We start from the raw sequence: 23,857 nt of genomic DNA, 5'->3' as shown, positions 1-23,857 counted from the left end.
TTTGTTTCTCGTACGTATTTAGATTTGTATTTTTTTTTCAGAAGTAGAATTTCCTTCAGAAATTTTAAGATAAAAAAAATAACAAAGTGTACTTGCTGTTTATGAGAGGTATTTGCAAACTTTATTTTAGATGAGTTTTATTTTAGTTAAAAGTTTGAAGTAATTTGATCTTAGAGTAGTAACATTGTTTGATGAGAAAAAATATATGCACTAACCGAGTAAAAAATTTATACGTTGTCACTGTATTATCTATTATTCATGTTTTATTTAATCATCAATTAATTAGGCGACGATGATGTGAATGGACAGAACTAAGTAGTTTGATCATTGTTATGTGTATATTGAATTAGATTTACGTCATACAATGGCTGTTATCTGTGTGAAGAGATGGTTTCCTATTTACCATCACGAGGCTTTCAAATCAATAGCCTTTTAAATTGATTTTGGTGTAAGTGATTTTTTCATTATCTGAAATATAGGTTCGCTGAAATGCTAAATTTCTGGCATTATATTTTTTGCAGCTTCTGCTTTTTTTAAAACCCAACTAGATGAACGTGCAAGTGTCATAAATGATATTTTTATCAATATAATCATATGAAAGTACTTAAATAAGTGGTCCGTTAAGGGCAAGTTGTTTTGGAAAAATGTTTGTTTTTGCAAAAGGAGATACTTGAGATTAATTAATTGGAAGTATGATAAATGCATTAGATAAAAAGTTAGAATAACTCTTATCGAAAGATGATAGTAACATGTCTTATGTGGTTTGTACATATAAGGAGACCATTAGAAGCTTAGGTAAACACTAAGTAAATAGATCAGTCGGAGGTTAGTTCAATTGGAAGAGGGAGAAAGACCAATAAAAATTATAGGTGAAATAATCAGGAAAAGTTTAGAGACTATTATTTTATCAATAAATCTAATTTATAATAGAATGTTATAACGTTGTTCGATATACTCAACCTCGTCTAGAAACTATCTTCATGTTTAAGGATGACATAAAAAGTAGGAAACAAGTTATCTTCTTATTCAACACCATATTCTGCTTTGTTAAATATAACTGTTTTATGTTATAGAATTATCATCACTATAATAATTCACTACTTTTAGATGAAATTTCATACAAATAGAAGAAAGGAGACACCATTGTTGTCATGGTCATGGTATCATGTTTTCTTGTTATTGGCCTTTTCACTTTGATGGAGGGTAGTGGTTGTTGTGTCTCTATCTTGTCCACATCTCAAAACCAATTCTTCTTTTATTGACCCACCAATCCAATATTTAATTATTTTTATCATAAGCTTTTACTACATTATATAAGACCCCTCTTGCCTCCATCATATTCTTAATTTCTTATTTCTTATACAATAATATTTTGGTCCACTACCACTTTAACCCATGTTCCACCCTCCTTTTTTGACCCAATACTTTTTTCTTACTTCCAATTGCATTATAGGTATCTTAGTTTTCATTGGAAACTAAGTGGTGGCCATGGAAAATGAAGAGCAACAATCACAAGTTTTGGCAACAGAAAATGGTAAAGTAATAGTGGAAAGTGGAGAACAAGTTCCACAACCTATAGGGCAAAGAGGATCTAGTTCTTTTCCAACCTTCTTTGGGAAGCATAGGTTGCAAGCTGCAATATCTCAACTCAATAACCAAATCAATATCATTCAGGTCAACCTCATCTCTTTTATTTTTTGTATCAATTTTCTTTTAGGTGCATACAAATAATACAATTTTACCCACTTTGGAATCATATAATCTTATGTATATATGTATATATAATATAACAATAATAACATGATGCAGGAAGAATTGGAAGAACTTGAAACAATAGGTGAATCCTCTAAGGTCTGCCAAAAGTAAGTTAAAAATATGTACACATTTTTTTCTTAAGCCTATGAAAAATAATGATCTTTATTTTCATTACTTTATATCACCATATAAATTTGATGGGCTTATTTCATTGTGGTTGGTTATGTAGTATCATTTCAAGTGTTGAATCCATTCCTGACCCACTGCTTCCATTGTAAGTGATTAATCATGTTAATGTTTGTAACATTATTACATTTAATTATCTAAGTTGTGTTTGTGAATATATGAATGTATGTTTGATTTCATACAAACAGGACTAAAGGTGTTGTTGATTCAAGTTGGGATCGATGGTTTGGTGGAGGTTCTCACAATTCAAGAAATCATAAACGTTGGATTTAGAAATTTTACTTTTGTCATTGTTCAATATCCATGCAAGTGGAAAAAAATTATGACTTTTTTTTGTGGAGATTCTGATGTACTACAATGATAAAAAAATAAAAATTCATTACTTCTGATTTTATTTTATTTTCCAAGACTAAGTACTGTTTTATTTGTTTTTAAATCTTATACTATAGACATCGATCCAATATTGTAAGATTCTATTGAATCTCAAGTTTTATACTAAGTCAAATATTAGAAATAGTAACTATTTACTCCAAAATGAATTAATTTTTTGTAGTTTTTAGATGAAAAATTGAAAAATACAATAATACTAGTTGCTCTACAAAGATAGGTATTATTATAAAGTTGATGGCCATAAATAATGGCCGAGCATGCAGTTGCTTCCTAACTGTCACATTCATGGCCATTCGGTTAGGTCAACCAAAATAGCAAAGTCAATGTTTTTTGTGGAATGTATGCTTGACTTTTCTAAAAATGCATTAAAAATCTTAATCACTAATAATTTGAATACTTTCACTTTAAATATTTGCTCAGAAAAGTATTATCCTAAGCTCACGTGTGGTGAGATATAATTGTTTTGTTGTGTAAAATATTTATACTCAAAATATATCAAATTGACTCTCAAAATCTAATCTATATAATTTGCTTATGAATTTCCACTTTTTTTACCCAGACAAAAATTAATCCCTTTTTTCTCACGTCCAACAATATAAACAATTACTCGTTTTCTCTTTCTCCCATTTTTGTTCCCATTTTATTTCCTTCAACCAAACTAAGCATGATCAGTAATCTACTTCTGTCATGAGTCGCAATATATATTCTAATAACTACATTTATTACAAATTCAAAATTTTGATTATTAAATCACATAAAAAGTTAAAAACTAGATGTTACGCATAATGCTTCCAAAACTTTTTTTTATACAGTGAAGGGTAAGAAATCAATTCATTTTGTGATGTGATTGTCATCTCAATAAATGTTGCTATCAGAAATCAAATATTCAACCTAATACAATAATGTGATCAAGTAAGCTCTTATATTACTAGACCAAAGAGTTAATTCATATATGGTTGAATCCTTAAGCATCATGTAACACCAAAGATCAAAACTCGATTTTAAGGAAAAAATAATATTTATTAGATAGAACAACTATACACCCCAACAAGTAATGATTAGTTCCTTAACAATATGATGAAACATCCTTAGTTAACACCAAAGTAGAAAATGATAATTTTTTTCTATATAGTTGATAGATCATTCTTATTGCTTAATATGTTCCTAATCAAGCCTTGTGGAATTACATTGTTCAACACAAATCTGGCTAGCTAGCATTTTTCTCAATTTATTTTTTTATAATTTAAATGCTACTTGCACCTGAAATATATATTTCTATCACAATGTTCCCTTCATACAGAATATCACCTTTTTCCCAAAACGTGAATGCTTGTTCCAAATATAATTACTAAGAAAATTCAATTCCAAAATTTGCCTTTTTTTCTTGGCTCATAAGAACAAATAGGAAAGCACTATTTCCTTTCTACTTTCAAATGATTTTTGGATACATATATATACACACCAACAAAAAAATGTTATCAGATACACTAATAGTGCAGTTCTTAAACAACCTGGGATGAAACATTTGCTGTCAAAAGTGTACCACGAAACCCTTCCTCAGTATGCTGCACATCCATTTTCTCATCGTAGAGCTCATCTGCAAAACATGAATATAGTAAGTTTCTAGCATACATAAATTTCTACATGGGAAAGAGGAAAATGATTATATCTATGTTCTCTATATTGCCACAGCATAATCAAGTGATGAACCACACTGCTATTGTCAAATAGCTAATCGGTTAGGAAGCAGGGATACAAGTCGATACATATACAACGATACGGAACAAAATTCATAATAGTTGAAAAATATATATAAGGAAAGTATCTAAAAAGTATCAAATATCTGATACGATGTGTATACATATATGAATATGGCAATCACTTTGAAGTCTGGAATTTTGCAATTCGACATAGCTTACCAGCAATATCTCGATTTTCATGAATCTCAGAATCCCTTACTATTATCTGATCTCCAGCAAAAATGTTAACATCCGCAAGGGTAGTATATTCATCATCAATCTCAATTGTCTTATCACCTTTCTGTAGTATTTGATTTTCTCTGATAACCTGGGAGGACATTTACCATAACATTTCGAAACAAAAGTTTAGGCATCATGAAGCAATGCAATACTGCAATACATTAAAACAATTCACTGATCATTTGATTGACACTGAATATAACACCTTTCAAATTCAACAATTCTGTGTGATGAAGTGAAACCAGCAACCTACACAATGTCATTTCATGTTGTATACCTACTAAGGTTTGCCTAGCCAAATGAAGATGTTCACTTTTGACTGTAGGGAATGTAATCAAATACATTCAGAACAAGAGGGGGTGCTTATTTGAATGGAAAATATAGAAACGAAGTTACTTCACACTTGATTGGAACAAAAAACAAGTGGGGGAATTGATAAAGTACAACTCATGCTCCACCCCCCACATTTTGCCCTATGATATAATCTGAGTGAATTGAAATTGTCTTCAACCCTTTACCAAAGAACTACAAGTGGATATTATAACTTTTCCATTACCATCCTAATAATCCACCTTCTCATTTTCTACCTCCTTAAACAAGCACATCCGTGAAAGTGTGAGGAATTGATACCAGTGATCTTGATTTTAATCTAAAACGATAAAGTGGGCGGCAACAGCCAAATTGTTTTCACTTGCATCTGCTTAAGGAATTTTTTATAGAAATGATAATAACAACAACTAAAACTGTAAACCTAGGAACTAGAATATACATTGACCTAAAATAAAAGGAACAATACCATTTATTTGGGCCTGTTTGCAAGTTTCTGGAGGGGAATGAAGGGAAAAGGAAGGCTTCAGAGCCATCTCACAAATGTATTTTATGGCTCACAAGTCTTTTCCTTCCCTCTATTACCCTCCAGAAACTAACTCACAAACAAGCCCTAAAGCAGAGGAAATTTTGATTAAAACCACTTCCAACATTCAAATGCACATTGTCTCTGAAAAATGTCTACTCTAACTCATTTTAGTTTTTTGTTCACGTTGATATAAAATGCCTAGACTTTCATATTTGGAGACCCTAATTTAATTTTACCGGAGTTCAAACTTTGATTTGTGAAACAAAACACTAAAATCTACTGAAACTTTAATCATATGACTTGAGCCTACAGTTACTTGGCCTGAATATGTATATAAGCTCCAGGAACCAATATTTATATAAGCCTCTGTTTGATAAACTTCATAGCCATTTCTGGTATGCGCTTAGAAAGCCAACTTTAAATTGAACTAATGCATACATAATAGACTTAGCTTACCCCAAAGGATTCCCATATCATCATTTTCAGCTGGTATAAAGTCGTTGAAGCAGAAACTTTAAGACTAATTGAACTCCCATTTTTAGTTTTCTTGGAACGCTTTGAAACCCGCCGATCTGCTTCAGCAGATCCCTTCGAAGCCTCCAAGATTGACCTAGGTACCTCCTTACCACGAACAAGAATTACACTTATGTTCTCATTGCAATAATTAAGTTTCTGCATTAACTCACAGCTTTCTCTTTCTCCAATACAGCTTCTGCAAACCTGCATAGTAAAAGGGGAAAAATTACAGTATCCAATAAAATGGTATCATGAAGAATGATAAATTCAATAATATGAACATTGCAATATAGTATCTAATAAAATGAGAGTTACAATATACTATCTAATGAAAGAAAGATAAATTCCCAGTAACCTCATCACAAGAATATCGAAATGAATTTAAAACAAATTTAACGCAATTGTAATGACATAAGCTTGATTATAGAATATGGGGGTGGGGCAACAACAAAGCATAGCCAACAGAATAGGGCAGAGTTTTGGAATACCTCTGGAAAAGTCTTAATCAAAATTTGTCCAGTCCCACTTTCATTATTCACTTTATCCCCAGTGCCCAACTGATTGTCACATATCTGCATCTCTTCATTGGATCCGGTCAAAACATTCTCTGAACCATTAATAATTTCAAGTGTTGCAGAAATTCCTTTAGTCTTAACACCACCCCATTCTTCACAGAAACATTTCCAATCATTCTCAGATATGATGGTCAAACCACCTGCCTAGAATCCACAAAATGGATGGAAGTAAGATTTAGAAACAGAAAATTACATTCCAAAGCAACTATAACTAACCCCAATTGACATGTCAAAAGGAAGGAGGAAAGGATAAACAGAAAGAGAAACTGGATATCATGAAGTCACAACTTACTTGCTAACTCTAAAAAAGTAAAATCGAAGCATATAAAAGTTTGGCAAATTTGCTTTGCTGTAAACAAGAAAATGACATAAAACTGCATGCTTGGACATACATTTGAGTATTTGACACAATTACAGAACACATTTCTATATTTTTTTTAAACTTACAGAAGACTCTCTCTGGACTACAGCACCACGTCTGAAAACAAGTTCAGGAGGTCTTTCAACAAGTTGCGAGTGCTGAGACAAAACAAAGACACAAATTTGATCATGAAAACTAAATAATAACTATATAGTAAACTAAAAGCACTCTGTGGAATAAGGAGCAAAACATGACATAATATCATAGCTAGGTAATACCTTTTCACATATCACTGAATCAATTACCCCATCTAAAGTTTCAGGTTTATCTGAACTCTTCAGGGTTGGACTAACATAGTTTCTCCATTTTGATACCCATGAAGAAGGCACCAAAAAATACTTGCAATGCACAGAGAGTGGCATACTTTTAGTCAGGAGTAATTTTTCATGATTCTGACGCTGCTTTTGTTTAACTAATCTGAAGCATATATAGAGAAGTCATTTTAAAATTTGTCTAATTAATTACCTCTATATTAATTAATTACAACATACAAATGAAATAACCTCAAGGAGTCCTCCAAGGATGCTACTTCAGATAATTCACTACTGCATTGGGAACACTCTTGGGAGTCTGAAGGAAAAGTCAGGCCACCAAAAGGATCATCTGGTTTTACAGAAACAGCGTCTTCATATAAGAAGAGCCAAAAACTCTCGGGAATAAGCACACGCTTAGCACCAGCAGCTTGCTCGGGCTTCAGTTGCCCATGCAGACAACTAATGACTGTTGTTGGTCCAGCATCAGCTTCAGTTGGAGCATCAAGGACTTTTCTTTTCAACCACTGCTGCAACCTGCAAAAGTAAACTCATCAGCATAACAGTTTCTAAAACCATTGCCTTTTGGACCATCTTAATATCAGTGAGGAAAGAAAAAGGAAATTAGAGCCTGTTTCTGAATAACTAAGCAAGTCAAAATGAAGAAAAATAACACTTTTCCAAAACCACTCCCATCCCCGTTCTATGGCTGTATATGAATGACAAGAGAGAAGAATGGTTATCATACCATAGTCTGGATATGTAATACTTTCCGTCGTCTATGCAGTTTCCATCTAGAATATCCCGTGCAAGTAACTTCATTGATTCTCTTCTACCCCGATAGGTGTCCGCTGACACCACTGTATGAGCCCCGTGAATCAGACAATCCAAACAGTGATCATCATGTGACAGTGCTGGCCCCTCACCATACTGCATTCCACAATCCAATAAAGGAAACATGTTATGGATATTATATCAGCAAAATGACATAGCACAAGTAGTAATAGAAGCACAAGAGAGAGAAGATATATGAATAAACCATAATATAAACCATCATGATCTTCCTATAATTTTTATCAGACAGACACTGATTCTTTCAGATAAGTGCACTGCATTCTCCCTCTCAGATAAACAAAACACTGTAAACCAGTTACTCCACATAGAAAAGCATTTCTTTAAAACAGAGAATGTTTCTCTTCCATCAGAGCAAAACATGACAATAGTTGCATTACTGACACAATCAGAAGGAAACAAGGTTGGTGCTTTCTGATCAAAACACCACACACTCTCTACTTCTAAGTGGCTTCACCTATAGAACACTAGATCTGTCTCTTCTCCTTCTAATAAATTTCCTTTTCATCTTTCCTATAAGTATTATCCAACACAACATGCAAAACAGATTGAAAGACAGTCCTTTATCGAATTTATCCTCTCCGAAGACACATTACCATTCATAAGATGTAATAGCAAAAAGTAACACCGTTAAACACAAATCCATTGCAATAAAAAGAATATTAACAAAAAAAGTTACCTTAGGAAACAACTTATCCCATGCTTTAGCAGACAACCGTTTCATTGAGGTGACCTTTGAAACTGGGACTTTGCCATGTGAACATTGGATAGATGTGTTGTCAAGAGAACTGCATATACATACATTGCAAAGTAAGCACCCAAATACATGAACTAACCCAACCGTAATAATTGACCGAAGGAACCCACAAGCTAAGGCATGGAAATATTTAACCACAAACTATTACATTAATTTAAAAAAAAATAGTATTGTTCCTCACTAATATAATAGCATAGAATAAAACATGCACTAACGTTGGAGTAACATTGTCAGCCCACTGGCGAAGCCAGTCACTAGAAATCCAATAAAATGGTCGCTCCAATGATGAAACAGCAGCTTCAGCTAAAACAGATCGAACTTCTTGTTTCCTATCATTAATACGACTCAGTTCTATCTCTTTCTTACGATTGTACTTCTCACATGAATCAACATATGAGGCATTGAAATTTTGAATCTCTTCATCAAGATGAGAAGGAAGAGAACTATATTTTGCAGCAACTGCAACATCCTTTTTTTCTTTATGGTTAGCACCAGAAACTTTATCAACGCCATTTTCACCAACACCTTTTGTATGTTTAAGATGGTACATCAACATATATGCATCACTAGATGAAAACGTCTCCACAAGGGAAGATGACAATTGAGTGGCATCTAAACCATTTCCATTGCTGTCAGAAAACTTCGCTTCAGAATAAGCTGCATCAGTCATAACAGATTTAGTAGTAGAACTTGAAGATCCTTCACCAAACGGATGACGACCCAAATCAGTGACCTGTTCGTCATCAAACTCCCACCACTGCCCAGTATTTTCATCTTTAATGTGAGCAATGTAATGGCCACTATTAACACCAGTTCCCTTGTGAATCAGTACAGCTGACAAGTCATATACCAAATCAAACTGAGACAACTCAGACAGTCTATGCTGCATGTCCAGTTCAGCAGGAAATGAAAATGAAGAAGTGATTTTCTTCTTCGTTGTAGTCTGCCAACACAAAAAGATAAACAAAGTAACACACTTGTCATCATACAATTGAGTAGTACAGCAATGCAAACTTTAAACCACATATGGAAAACCAACCTTACATACCACTATACAGAAAACTTCCCTACCCTAAAAAGATCTATAATATAACAGAGAAAGACGTAAACGATGAAAAATGCATGCCACTTAATTCTACAAAGCTCACGAATCACGATACCTTTGGAAGGAAGACACAGCGTTTCAGTTGAAAATTAAGTACAACAGGTAATGTACGGAGCTTGATGCTGCGAGTGGCATCGACTCTTGTTTTACACGACTCACAAAAATACTGATTGTCTCCATGGAGCTTTTCAACAGAGAGGTAATCATTTAGACTGTCATCTAAGCTTTTCAATCCCTTGATATTCAACTCCAACTCATAGAAATCCTCCATTTTGGAAGAAGCTTCAGAATCCTTTCCACATTGTGAGCACCTGCATAACAAATGATAAAATTATAAATATGCAATAGTCGTAAACATTAAGCATAGCTAGTACTGGTCACACATACCTTTAATATGAAAGTAGAATATCTATGGAGAATATTTGAAATAATTTATACATAAATAAGGAGAGTTAATTCCGAGCTCTGGCTAACTAAGAAGAAATGCTCATAAAAATCCAGTGAATGAATTATATCACAAACAACAACGAAGAAACAGTACTCAAAAAAGAAATTATATAATAGTCATGTTAACAGAAAGAGACAATCAAAATCATGAAAAGGGGATGTTAACAGCAAATTGATTACATAGTAGTAAATAGCTTATGGAGTTTCAATGATTCTTACGTTGTCACATGAGAGACACTTCCCCGGAAAAGATCTTGAACTATTGTTCTGGCCTTGGAAACTTTGGAATGGCTCAAATAACGCTCAAGTAATGACAGGAGCAATGTCAAGAACTCGTGCGAATCCTGCTGAACTCCATTATCTAACTCCAGTGTTTTTATAAATGGAAGAGAATCTATGAAAGCCCTTTTACTAACATGCAACTGTGCAAAAAGTCTAGCCAGTTGATCTAACACTGGCTGTTGTTGTAAAACATCTGGTTCTACAGAAAATATGCCTTCTCGGAAAGATCTATTCATGTACAAGCACTGGAGTATACTGTTTGCATAGCAAGTTGCACCAAGATTTGTCAGACCAGCTGGATAACTGGCAGAAGCACGAAGTTCTGTGCTTGGGTCAGGGCCAAGACTTTCAACAAAATCTGTAATCTTCTGCCATAAGCCAGACTTCCGGGCTCCATTTTGAGGTGGAATCAATGCACAAAAGCAATTAGGGTTATCTTTGGTATTAACACGGCAGCCTGAACAAATTGGCTTCCAGATCATATACAATTGATTCATATCATCTTCAGTAACCACACCCGTTTCATTAATTTTCCTATACAATAGACATGTAAAACACTTAATAACCATGGACTAGTAACTTTCATTTCATTTCACACATAAAACAGAAGGGGAAAAACTGATAGTACCTCCATATTTCTGAAGTCCCGGCACCATCATCCCCTTGTCTCTGTCTTTTATTTTTACTCCGTGTTGTCGGTCTACTCATTCTATCTTACAACCTAACCCTGCAATAGCATAACAACTTAACCTTTTGGGAGACAACACTGAAAAATATCAATTCAACATATACCCATTTTAAAATTTTGAAAAAGAAAACAGAAGCATACCAAAAAATATCACAGTATCTTTCTTGTGTATTTTTGATGTATGTATGCTTGCAATAAACTCAAAGTTGAAGACTAGAGCACAACAAAATGAATCTATGATAGTGAAAAATGCATTGAAGATTTGATATTTCAAAATCCTAATCAGAAAATATTCTACGAAGTTGTGGCTATTCCAACTACGCAAATAAACACATTATCTTAGATCACGTTATAGATGGCATTGCACAGAAGAAAAAGGCAAAAAATGGAAATAGATAAAATGAAGAACCCTAGGAAGTTGTAACGGGTAAAATTCCAAGCAAATCCACGACAAAATAAAATAAAATAAAATTAAATTAAATTAAACCTTATATCAGGAATTCATAAAATTCATAAAAATAAAATTATATGAAGGCGTGGTTGAGAAGTTGTGTTGTTACCTTGTCGAAAATGAAGAAGTTGCTTTCAACTGCAAGATCAATAATCACTTCCGATTCTGGAGAAGAAGAAAAAAGGCAATTACTTCATAAGTTTTTTATATTATTTATTTTATTTTTAATTTTTATCTTGAAGGATTAATAGTAAATAATAATAATAATAATTACGGGTTGTGGGGTAGGGTTAGAAAGGTGCAGAAAAAGAGTGAATGGTTAGATTTGAAAGAGTGAAGAATAGGAATAGACAAAAGCTTTGTTTGATTTATTAAAAGATAAGAATAGAGAAGAGAGAATAGAGAATAAGATGGGTCAAATTTGAGTCAGAGGACTCTCACAACTCCTGTGTCAGACCTACACCTATACCTATGCATTCATTAAACATAAATTCTTACAACTTTTACCACAATTTCATATTTTCCTTCATTTTTTAACTCCAGGGAAATATAAAAATAAAATATGAATTAATTATGTGTAATTTTATGTTTTCTGATTAATAGGAATAAAAAATTATATAGAGTGATACACATTTTAGAATATAAGATACGAGAAAAAATATGGAGAGAAGATATCAATTCTTACAAATTAGTTATTTTAAGTTATAAATATTATTTAGAATTAGTTGCAAAAAAATATTTAAAAATCTCCTTCTAACAAGGAGATAATTTATTTTCTTCCGTCAGCAGAAATATAATATGTGTATTGTTTTGTTTTAGAAATATTTTTATAGAAAATCATTATAGCTGACATATGTCACAATTTTTGCGGCGATAAGGGATAACTTATATCTTAAAAGTATGTGTAAGAAGCAATTTTAATGGAAGAAAAAGATATCTACATTAATAATATATGAATTTTATACATTATTTTTACATCATCCATTCATATTCGATTAATATTAACTTCTCAAAAAAATAATTTAAAAAAATGATAAAGTAACTATATAAATCTTTAGAGTATGAATATAACATCCTTTTAACGAACTCAGAGATAAGTTTAAGTGTGTCTGAAAATGTACTCCTATTATGTCACTTTTTACTGTTTTTAATTAATTTATCACTGCATTTAATATTGATGTGTGGTTAATATTTCAGAATTGCCTCCTTGTCCATTAAGAGTTAAGACACTGCGACAGTGCTCCTCCTCCAATAAGGAAACAAGTAGAAAAGTACAGTGGCCAATTTTTCCCCAGCACATAAATGGAGTAGAAATTTCACCCAAATGTGACAATAATTTTTCTAGTTCCATCAGCAATTTTTCTATTTAACATTTTTCGAAACCTACATTTGTCATTTGTCATATGAAACACATACCCAAAAGATATTAGTTACTTATCCAAAAAGTAAAAGATATCATTAGTAGTACTAAAAAACACAGAAATATGATAGAAAAGTACATATCATTTTACTTTCTAGAATTATTTTTTAATTTATATATTCATTGTTTAAATATAAAAAAGTACAACCACTCACAAATGAAAAAAAAAAAGTCTTAACTAATTAATTTTAGCCAAACACCCACAGTGAAATCTGGGAAAAACAAACATACACAACCTTAACTTGCAAAGAGACTGTTCACTGTTCCAACACTTGTAACCTCTTGTTGTTCATCAAACAAGAATCTTAGTGTTGCATCGTGACTCACCAGTCACCAAAAATAAAGATAGTATATGGAAATTTCTCAGGTACAACAATCCAAGCTTTAAACCTGTACACTATCAGAATAGAATATAGAAAGGAAAAAACAAAAGGGGAAACAAAACTGGCTTTAACTCACAAGCAATAAATGTAAGTTTCTTCTTCTTTTAGGGCAATACATGTAATCTATGTATATCAATCACAAGATGTATCAAATATTTCACCACTCTTCCTGTTACAAAGCCAACCAAGGAAACCAATTACAAAGTTGCTTCCCCTTAAACTTAAAGTACTTGTGTCCTGAACAAGGGGCAAAGCATGTCATTCCAATAGCCAAATTACCAAAATAGGTAGCCCTTTTAACTAGCTTTCTCCTCCAAACTTGTCCCTTCTAATACTTCCTCAATCTCAGGGCTATTATTGGTTGTGATTATGCTCTCAACCACAGAAGTGATAGCATCTTTAACGGCTTGATCAGCGTCTGTTTTTGGAGGAGACCCCGTGTTCGGGGAAGAATGATCAGAGATATGATCACCTGATTGTTTTGGTTTGTTCAGGGCATGACAGTGAGGGCAGTAGTAAGTAACAAAAGGGAAATCCTCCTTCCTAGCTAGACCTGAAAGGAAACAAGTAAACAAAAAAGACTTTTCCTATTATTCATGGATGAACACAAAAAACTAGCACCAGCACCAGCACAAGCAAATGTTTTTTTAGCAATAAAAAGAAATGGATAAAAGCATAAACCATCAAATTCAGCTCACTTACCATTATGCATATGGCAGTTGCCGCATATGAGAGCATAAGACTGTGTTGGATCCTCACCCACGAGCAATGCTGCCAGTCGTGCCACCCATCCCCCATCTTGAGGGGTCGAACTTTTAGGTTGGTGGTGCTCAACAACTACAAGCTGATTATAATCAGATATACTAGTTTGGTCAGTTCCCCCTGAACCAACTAATTCTTGATCAGAATAATTTGGTGTACTTGTCCCCAAACTAGTGGATCTAGGTTGAACTTGTTTCCGATTTCGAAGTCCAGTGGACTGCATAAGTTCAACATCATTCCTCGTTGTCATTGCAGCACCCAAATTAGAATCATCTTCCACATACACTTTCAAACCTGAATCTGCACCCAACTTAGATGCCAAAACAGTTGCAGCAGCTGCCTTTGCGGCTGGGTCTGGGTCATATCTCTGCATAGATCACAATGCAAAGTAATATTAAAGCAATTGCAAACAAACACCATGAAAGCTGCTTCCAGTAATGTACTTCAAAGCACAGACCTTGGCTTAGCTCATAATGAAATAAAAGGAACTTTGATTAAAGTGGTCAGGTGATTTCATTCATTTGCTTCACTAAGACAAATGTTCTTAATTGTAACAGTAACATCATTGATTCTTCAAAAAAATAAAGCATTGGATAACAAATATGATGCATACAAAATTACATAAAGTTAGGAGTTATGTTATCGAACTGTGATTGATGTCTGAAAAGTTAAACAACATATTATCTAAGACTGACAAACTAAAACCTCAAATTTACTTTATGATCCAAACGGCACGAATTAAAGTGAGGCCTGACTTCAAAGTTCAAACAAGCACCTGAATGAGCTGTTGTGTAATGTAATAATTTGTCTTTTCTTTGAGCTCATCAATTTTTGCCTGCTTTTCAGCGCGAAGCCTTTCAAGATTTTTTTGGTCCCTGCGATCACCTATAACGACACACTATAAATTAAGGATTCCGAAAATGATAATTTATTTTCCAGACACGTCAAATTATAAACATGTTGCCTGTCCAAAAACTGCATTATTAAGTTAGAACCTAATGTTAAAATCAACAATGGAAACGTGAAACAGCTGATAATATCAAATGTTAGAGACATTGGTGTAGGTATTTTCTCAGAAACATTGGTCTGGAATTAATTATTGGCAGAAAACCTCACTTTTAAAGCACTTCATCCCAACTGTTAAAGAGAGAAAAAATAATAAATATGGCCGAAATGCTGATGGGGCTGATGAGTTCAGAACTCTTCCCAATTGCAAATCATATCATAAATAAGAAAATTAAACGACATTGGAAATCATATCTATGAATTACAACATAAAAATTAAGACTCCATTGACAACGACGACAACTGCCAATCATGCAACACTTACGTAAAACTCAATATAGTAGAACATACAATATAAATTTGAAGCCTTGATTGGTAAAGAAATAAAAATATACACTAGCTTGTGCAAGATATGCATGTTTTTGTAAAGCTAGTGGCACTTACACATCCTTGTGAAGCTGACAGATGTTGAATATGCAGCGAAAGTCAATGCAGGCAAAAGAAACATTGGCAGAACCCGGATTGCCCTCATTTTCCAATCCATATCCATTGTTCTTGTTGCCATTATAGCATAACCTACAGCAATTACCTGAAAGTTGAATCCATTTTAAGCAGTTAATTTTACAATGACAAAAAGAAGAATTACAGTTTAGGACCAGGAAAAATCTTCTTTACAGATACAGACCAAATATTCAATGAATTGGCTATTTAGTTAAAAATTAATAACTAAAATGGACTGAATAACCACTGTGATTGATTAATTGTCCCATACATCTGCCAATTTGTAAATAAGTTGCTATTATAGTTCGACGAAAATATTAATTTCCTTAAATATTCAAATCGGAAAGGCACAATTGAAGGCTTCTCCAGAGAATACTACGATAGCGTGTTTAAAAGGGAAAACATGCATTATTGACAACAAATGTTAACTGGAATATAATTAACCAGTATAAACAAATACACCAAACCTCAAATGTAACAGAAAACATAGTAAGTTGCCGAGAAATTCGCCTCAATGATCTGGATCTCCTGCTCATTCTAGAGATAACTGCAGCTTCTTCTTTAGAAATGTATTGGAGCCTCTTCTCAAAATCATCACCTTGCAACCTAAACACATTCCAAATTCTAGAAAAAAATCCCTTGCGCTTCTTTTTTTCATTCACAGTGGCTGTAGGACTTGTCTCTTTCTTTTCACCTTCATCAACCATCCTTTCTTTTTATTTCCTAGAAAAAACAATCTTAATCAGCTTATGATCATTGCTTATGAAAACGGCTTATGACTTTCCTATAAGCTATTTTTACCTTATTTCAATAAGTCTATTAAAGAAACTTACGAAAACTAACAAAATAATCGCTTATTTCGAAAAAAGTTTATTGAATCACACTATGTACTCAATCAACGCATTCTCTATGAATAAACAGAACATTGTTGCGAGTGAACAAAATTCAAATGACGAGAATTGGAGAAGATTGATAGAAGAAATGAAATTGTAAAAAATCATTGAAATTAAAGTGTGATTGAATCGGTATGTAAATTGAATAATAATATTGGATGGAGAAATTGACCTAAAACCTGAGGTTGAAGATGATGTTGTAGTTCAGATCTGAGTGAAAGAGAGGAACGTGGTGAAGTGTTTATGGAAAATGAAAAAATGGATTGGATTATATTACAAAGAGTGGGAAGCAAGAGGCTTAAAAAATGGGGTGTTTCTCTTTTAGGTGGTCCACTCTTCTATACCAGCTAAACCAAAAAAGTGCTTCCATTCAATTTTATCATTAGGTTCACTTTTTCACGCAGTTTTATTCATTGTTACTATATCGTATTCGCATATAATTCATGTTTAAAGGATAATACAAATTAATGATAAATTATATGTTGATTGTGAATAAATCTTTATATTAACATTGTATAAATATTATATATAAGAAAGATTCACTTACTCCAATAGTAAGTTTTTTAAACTTACTCCACATATTAGTCATCAATTGTAGGGAAATCCAATGATTTGAATTAGTGTTTAAATCTAAACCATTAGATTTCTCTAGAATTGATGGTTAGAATGCGGAGTAAGTTCAAAAAACTTACCTTTTGAGTAAGTGGATCCCCACTCTATTTTTTTTTTATATTTGACACTGTTTAATCTATTTAGTTACAGTTCCACTTGTTACTAAATGAATGTGGAGGATTATAGTCAAATCACAAATGTATTTTTGGTTGGACTAGACCAACTTTCTAGGAAACTCAATCCTTCTGAACTTGGTTGGTGGAGAACTTCAAATATCATAACAATTTGATCTTTTTGGCAGGTATCTGGTGAATGTGGAGATGGCAGAATAACTCTACTTTAGGCAATACTGCTTGGAATATCAATCTTGTAGCTCACAACATTTATTAGGATTATTGGGACGGGCGCCATGTGGGGCATGACCTTGCCCCTGAGGAGGCTGTACATGGAGTTCATTGGTGTTGCCCTCAAAATGGTCAGATTAAAATCAACATGGATGGTAGCTATATCAGAGGATCAAATGTTATGGGAGGAGGTGGTGTTGCTCGAGACCATACTAGCCAATGACTATCAGGATTTTTAGCCAACTTTAGTGTTGGTTCCTCTCTCTTAATTGAGCTTTTGCCTATAGAATAAGGCTTAATGTTTGTTTGGAACATGGATTTTAAGAAGATTAGCTTAGAGTATAACTGTCTTGAAGGTGTTCACCTTATCTCTGAAAGGTCTCAAATCCGCCTTAACAGTATTTTGAGAGTAGTCTCCAATGTTAGCTTTTGGATCTCCTACGATTGGACTGTTGAGGTTACTTCCATTGTTAGAGATGCCAATACTGTGGCTGATTTCATGGCTACTCTCCAGATTTGGACTGAGACCGGACTGCCAGTCACATTGATTTGAAAAGTTCTCTTCTTTGTTACGTTCTCTACTATTTTTTTGTAATTCCGATGTACCAAAAAAATAAATGTATTTCATAATTGTCAAATCTTTCTAATTCTTTTAACTTATTAGGGTTTCGAAGTTGGTTTCGAAGTAGTAACTTCTAGTTATTCTATTATGTAGTTTATAGATTCAAATCTTATAAACAACTTATCTATAGGTTATAATAAGAATTTGCATAAAGTGATTGCCTCCATGATGTATACCAGCAAGGAAATAGAATGGTACTACTTATAGAGATGAAATTATTTAAGGTTCCTATTAAATTTATAAAAATATGGTTAATGATAAATATATTTAAGTATTAATGAGATTCTTGCCTAATTCCCTTCAAAAATATTATATAACAACATTTTAAAAATATCAATACTATATCACTACATTTTTATATACCGTACAATATAAAGTTTATTGTATTTAATAATAAAGTTTTTCTTTATCAATAAAATAATTTCATATACACAACTTGAATCCACCATCTCATACCATGCATAAGAAAGTGATGTATAACTCAATACTTTAGCCAATAATAATGATCTTAAAAAAACAAAATAGAAAATAATGATTTGTATTTAAAGTGTTAGATAGTGAGAATAAGTTGGCATATGAGTGAGTGAGGTGGCAACAATGGCGTAGTTTGCTGAACTCTGTTCAATTCTTTTGGCAATCCTAAGAGAAAGCTAGATCACCATCTTCACCTTCCATAGATAGATAGAGATACTGCATTTTTCTATATCTTGGATCACAACCATTGCCACTATCTTTCTACATCATTGCAATATTTGTATGTTTCTTTTCATTTTCATACAAATTTCTGCTTCTATAGTACTATATTTTTCTAAACAAATAATACAGTTTATATGGGTAAGTGTTTTTATGCATGAATGTATATTTATAGTTACACTTTGAATCACATATTATATATATTCTCTCATGCATGTGCAGTGATAGTGAGACAACATTGAGTATAACAAAAAAGTTGATGCATAATGTCTTGGGATGAAGAAAGTGCTACATGCATGTAGCCACAAAACAAGGCATAAGATTAATTATCATAAGAAATCTTCAGATCATGGTTGCACCAAGGAAACAAACAATACTAAGGGGACCAACTTGGATAATTGTATTGGTTTCTGTGGCATGCTTTTTTCTGATGGTTCTTCTTATTCATCCACTATTAAGCCCAACAGCAACATGCAAATTGTTTCCAACAAAGGCTTGTCGGATATATAATTATGATGATATGCGTCCAAATGATTTTTCAAGAGAACTTACTGATGAAGAGATTGAATCAAGAGTTGTTGTTAAGGAAATGCTCAAACTTCATCCTGTTATGACCAAAACATCTAAAGTTGCTTTTTTGTTCATGAGTCCTGGTTCATTGCCTTTTGAGAAACTCTGGCACATGTTCTTTCAAGTATGTTTCTCATTCCTTATTCTATAAAAAATGAGTTTTCCTAGCTCCATTTTGATTAGTCAGAGTTTAATCATCATTGATTCTTAAAGAAAAGTAATACAAATGAATGATAGATAATATATTGGCTTTGTATAAATCTTTACATTAACGGTATATAGATATTACAATCTTGAAGTAATAACATGTTGCATTTTTTTGTGAGGAAGAATACTAGCAAGTGGTAATACTTTTTGGGCCTAAAGCACCATCTTTATTACCCTTATGTTGGAGTACCTCCTCTGAGATGCTTATGTAGAATAATCTTTAATGAGAGAATTAACTTAAAAAGATGAAGAATTCTATCATCATTCATATCAAATATTATATACACTTACTACTTGTAAAAATGGACTTGTTTCTGAGAAAAGCCACAAATTTTTACATGAATGCTTTTCACTGCATCATATAGTTATCAATTGCTAGTCCTTCCTTTAAATGTGATAGACATAAGTTCATATTCTTTTTATTTGATCTCTACTTATAACAAAGTGCAGGGTCATGATGGAAAATTCTCTATTTATGTACATGCATCCAAGGAAAAACCAGTACATGTTAGCCGCTATTTTGCTGGTCGAGACATTCGCAGCGAACCGGTATGGAACATATAGGACATGTTTTCCATATAAAAATCAGACAACACTATTTTTAAACCATGATGTTATATGTATCATATTTTCTGTCAAAGCACTTTCAAATGTTAATGTTAACACCAAATAGCTCATAAATTTTTATGCTGCTTATTTAGATTTACATTGCATGAATTTGTTGCTTCTGCTGCAAGAGAAGGAAATATAATTTTGGAACACTCTATAAGGTGCCCTTTACTGAAAGCATAAGAATGTCCAAAATTTAACACTCAGATTATGGAATAGTGAATGGCTATATAAGACTTCAATCCAAATAATCATATATTTTTTTCATGCATTTGGTAAAAATGTATTGAATACTTGAAGAGATATAAAGCAAATATTTAGATGCATATGTGAAAAAACCTACCCCTTTGTCTATCAAATAAGAACTGAAAATTGGTGTTGTTATGGAACATTTATTTTCTATCTGCATGAGAATGTAGTGCATGTCCTAATTAAACAATGCATGAACCTTATTCATAAGATACTGAGAGAAAATTTTACTAATGGGAGTCTGAAATCTGAACAATAAGAATATTAATGCATGATTGATTGTTACTTAGCTTCCATTCATTTTACTTAATATAGTATTAACTACCAACAAGAGTTGGTTCAAGTGGTACATGTTTGAGTCTTGTTAGCCCCATATACCTGTAGATGTTCCCGGCTCGGACAGGATTGCCTCCAATGCGAGGATACTTGTGAGAAACTAAAAAAATATAGTACTAACTGAACTACTTCACTCCTATAGGTAGGTTGGGGAAAATTTTCCATGGTTGAAGCAGAAAAGAGACTATTGGCGCACTCGCTATTAGACCCTGATAACCAACATTTTGTCTTGCTGTCTGAAAGGTATTTTATGATCTGGTTTTTCCTTTTTGTGCAGGATTCTTGCTTAGTTTGTGCATTTAATCTAGTCAATTACATCTTCAAGTTCTGTTTCAGTTGCATACCCGTGCGTCACTTCGAATTCGTGTACAACTACTTATTGTTTACAAATGTCAGCTTCATTGAATGGTAAGGCTATGCAAAAATCTACTACTAATTAGTTGATGAAACTTCAGAAATGTTTTCCTCTCATTAAAGGTAACTTAATTGTAGATTTGTTTGATGGTAATTCTGACTTATTTCACTGTTTCGGCTTCCACCAAAACCAAAAAAACAGCTACATTGATCCTGGTCCTCATGGAAACGGCAGGTATATACATCATATGTTGCCTGAAGTAGAAGAGAAGGATTTCCGAAAAGGTTCACAGGTATAATCTCTACACAAGATGATGCATTATTAGAAACTTTAGTCTTTAAGTATACACATAATCAAACTGTTTAATACTTTAATTAAGGCCATTCTTCACTTTTTTCAATCTATCTCTTATAGGTAAGATTTGGTTTAGAAAATGGCTTTTGCATTAAGAATGTTTACATTTATGAGATCATTAGAAAACTTTCTTGTACCAAAACAAAAAACAAAAAACACTTTTCTAGTATGCTGCTGATATAGCTCATGTTTGTTTATAATGCAGTGGTTCTCATTGAAGAGGCAACATGCTATAATAGTTATGGCAGATAGTCTATATTTTACAAAGTTCAAGTATCATTGCAGGGTACAATCTACTTATAAACACTTGCTTCATGTTTTTGCTTATTGCATGGACTAAGACATAGTTTGATTACTCTTTTTGGTGCTAATTCTATTGTTATAAACTTGTGCAGCCAAATATGGAGGGTGGAAAAAACTGTTATTCTGATGAGCACTATTTACCAACCTTTTTTAATGTGAGTGCAACAATTTTTGGTTGTTTAAATAGCAATGAAATGTGAGTCTAGAGATGGCAAAACGGGCCGTCCGCAAATGCCCGTAAAATTTAAGTGGGCGCGGGCATGCCCGCATTGGCTTAACGGACAAAATTCATTGCCCTGCCCGATTTAAAACGGGCTAACGGGCGGCCGGTGGGCATTGTTGAATAATTAAAACAAATAAAAAATTCATATAATAAATGAAATGAAATTAAATAAAGTAGTTGAAGATAAAAAAGTAACAAATTTTTTTGATATTTTATATGAAGTTTAACACATTACATTAGATTACAATTTTTTTAGGGAATAAAAATCACATTACATCGTAACTTATTTAAAATTTTCTTATTTTTTTCTTAAATTATATTCATGGGCCGTCCGCATGCCCAACGGAAATGCCCGCAAACTTAGCGGGCAAAACGGGCTACTGGACAAAAAATGTATGCCCTGCCCGCAAAGAAATGCGGGCTATGCGGGCGCGTCCGCCGGCAATACCTGTTTTGCCATGTATAAATGTGACTCTCTAACTTCATTGCTAATTCACATGGTTTATGTTTAGATGGTTGATCCAGGTGGAATTGCAAATTGGTCAGTAACATATGTTGATTGGTCTGAAGGAAAGTGGCATCCAAGATCTTTCAGTGCTCAAGATATTACTTATCATCTTATGACATACTTAACAGTATGTTCTAACCTTCACTCTTTTCCTTTTCTTACATCATAATATTCTCATACAACATATATTTACCTACAATTACAATTAATGACATTTATTTCATTCACTATACAGTCCATTGATGAAAGTCCACATATTACAAGTGATCCACAGGTATATTTAATGGATTTAATATGTATACACCGACCGTATAAGTGTTTTTTACATTGTCAGTAAATCATCCGCTATTTATGTGTAAACCACCATTGACTTTCAAACAAAAGTAATACAAATCAATGGTCGATGTGATGTTGACAGAATGTAGATTTTAAACTCATATTTAATTCCTAAGGTACTCTATATTGTGATATTAAAGTATTGAATTATGACTGAGTTTAAATATTATATGGTTTGCAGAGAACAGTGTTAATTACACCTTGCATGTGGAATGGATCAAAACGACCTTGTTATCTATTTGCCAGGAAATTTCACCCAGAAACTCTTGATAAATTGATGCACCTTTTCCCTAATTCTTCAACATCTTAAACTATTTCTAATTCATCATTCTTTGTTAATCAAAAGCATATGATTATGATCCCAAGCCTCACATTTGCACCTACACATATAAGTAACATTTGGGTTTGCAAAGTTGACACAATTCAGAAGGAATTGGATGGAATTCTAAATCAACACAAACAAGTTGATTTATTCAAACAATTTTGATGGATAATTTGAAGATGCTATTTTACCTTTTATTTATTTATGATTATTTATGTTTCAAATATCATAGTGTCTTATTTGATTTTGTTCAAAGGGTAAGCTGTTTTTAACTGGAAGTGGATTGATTTTTTTTTTTTGCAATCATGCATTAAATAATACTAGATGAATGCTTCAATACTTTTGCAATGAGTAATGAAATACTCTTTTTATACCTAATTTTAAGATACAAATATTATTATAAGTGTAAATAGAATAATATAATTGTAAATTATTTTAATTTTTGTCTTATTTTGTACAACACTTTTCTCTCTATTGAAAGATAGACTCTTTTGCAATGAGATGTAAGTATAAAAAAATTGAATTGATAGCTCAATATTATGCAATTTCCACATTCTCGAAATGAGCAACCATCCTATAGTAAAAATGTGAACAAATGTTGTTTCTAATATAAAAGTTTGTTTTATAATTTAAATTAGTTATCCAAACAAAGTTCAATTATAAAAAAATTATTTTCCAAAAATATTTGTATTTTAGCCGTTTGAATTTCAAGAATAAATAAGCCAAAATCATCTAATCT

The 23,857-nt window shown here is 32.7% G+C and overlaps 4 protein-coding genes across 9 annotated transcripts; 2 read left to right on the top strand and 2 right to left on the bottom strand.

Annotated features, from left to right (window-relative positions):
- LOC109328303 (guanine nucleotide-binding protein subunit gamma 2-like) lies at positions 1,348-2,329 on the top strand. 2 transcript variants are annotated; one of them, XM_019561712.1, is made up of 4 exons: positions 1,353-1,674; positions 1,810-1,862; positions 1,985-2,029; positions 2,130-2,329. In XM_019561712.1, exons 1-4 carry the CDS (start codon positions 1,489-1,491, stop codon positions 2,212-2,214), a joined length of 369 nt encoding a protein of 122 aa, XP_019417257.1. In that variant the 5' UTR covers positions 1,353-1,488; the 3' UTR covers positions 2,215-2,329. The 2 variants fall into 2 exon arrangements, with proteins under 2 accessions (XP_019417258.1, XP_019417257.1); XM_019561713.1 differs by lacking the exon at positions 1,985-2,029 and having other exon boundaries at positions 1,348-1,674.
- On the bottom strand, positions 3,652-11,800 carry LOC109328302 (ubiquitin carboxyl-terminal hydrolase 26-like). Of its 4 annotated transcripts, XM_019561710.1 has the most exons (15): positions 11,786-11,800; positions 11,621-11,676; positions 11,001-11,099; positions 10,310-10,906; positions 9,699-9,954; positions 8,754-9,481; positions 8,461-8,569; positions 7,678-7,859; positions 7,182-7,466; positions 6,897-7,095; positions 6,702-6,776; positions 6,171-6,401; positions 5,623-5,886; positions 4,251-4,398; positions 3,652-3,928 (listed from the first exon to the last, which is right to left on the bottom strand). In XM_019561710.1, the coding sequence occupies exons 3-15, from the start codon at positions 11,078-11,080 to the stop codon at positions 3,834-3,836; spliced, it is 3,249 nt and encodes a 1,082-aa protein (XP_019417255.1). In that variant the 5' UTR covers positions 11,081-11,099; positions 11,621-11,676; positions 11,786-11,800; the 3' UTR covers positions 3,652-3,833. The 4 variants fall into 4 exon arrangements, with proteins under 4 accessions (XP_019417255.1, XP_019417253.1, XP_019417256.1 ...); XM_019561708.1 differs by lacking the exon at positions 11,786-11,800 and having other exon boundaries at positions 11,621-11,737; XM_019561711.1 differs by lacking the exon at positions 11,786-11,800 and having other exon boundaries at positions 6,705-6,776; positions 11,621-11,736.
- LOC109328670 (uncharacterized protein At2g24330-like) lies at positions 13,281-16,779 on the bottom strand. Of its 2 annotated transcripts, none has more exons than XM_019562240.1 (6): positions 16,648-16,779; positions 16,050-16,305; positions 15,526-15,670; positions 14,852-14,961; positions 14,017-14,443; positions 13,281-13,867 (listed from the first exon to the last, which is right to left on the bottom strand). In XM_019562240.1, the coding sequence occupies exons 2-6, from the start codon at positions 16,287-16,289 to the stop codon at positions 13,611-13,613; spliced, it is 1,179 nt and encodes a 392-aa protein (XP_019417785.1). In that variant the 5' UTR covers positions 16,290-16,305; positions 16,648-16,779; the 3' UTR covers positions 13,281-13,610. The 2 variants fall into 2 exon arrangements, with proteins under 2 accessions (XP_019417785.1, XP_019417786.1); XM_019562241.1 differs by having other exon boundaries at positions 16,655-16,779.
- Positions 18,637-23,220, top strand: LOC109328669. Its single transcript, XM_019562239.1, has 11 exons — positions 18,637-18,807; positions 18,969-19,440; positions 19,974-20,072; positions 20,860-20,960; positions 21,054-21,125; positions 21,274-21,364; positions 21,632-21,712; positions 21,822-21,884; positions 22,465-22,587; positions 22,696-22,734; positions 22,978-23,220. Exons 2-11 carry the CDS (start codon positions 19,039-19,041, stop codon positions 23,104-23,106), a joined length of 1,200 nt encoding a protein of 399 aa, XP_019417784.1. The 5' UTR covers positions 18,637-18,807; positions 18,969-19,038; the 3' UTR covers positions 23,107-23,220.

Source organism: Lupinus angustifolius, chromosome LG15 (assembly GCF_001865875.1).
Source record: "Lupinus angustifolius cultivar Tanjil chromosome LG15, LupAngTanjil_v1.0, whole genome shotgun sequence".
Classification (NCBI taxonomy): domain Eukaryota; kingdom Viridiplantae; phylum Streptophyta; class Magnoliopsida; order Fabales; family Fabaceae; genus Lupinus; species Lupinus angustifolius.
The sequence above is the reverse complement of the archived record's forward strand: the minus strand, read 5'-3'. Positions and strand labels throughout refer to the sequence as shown.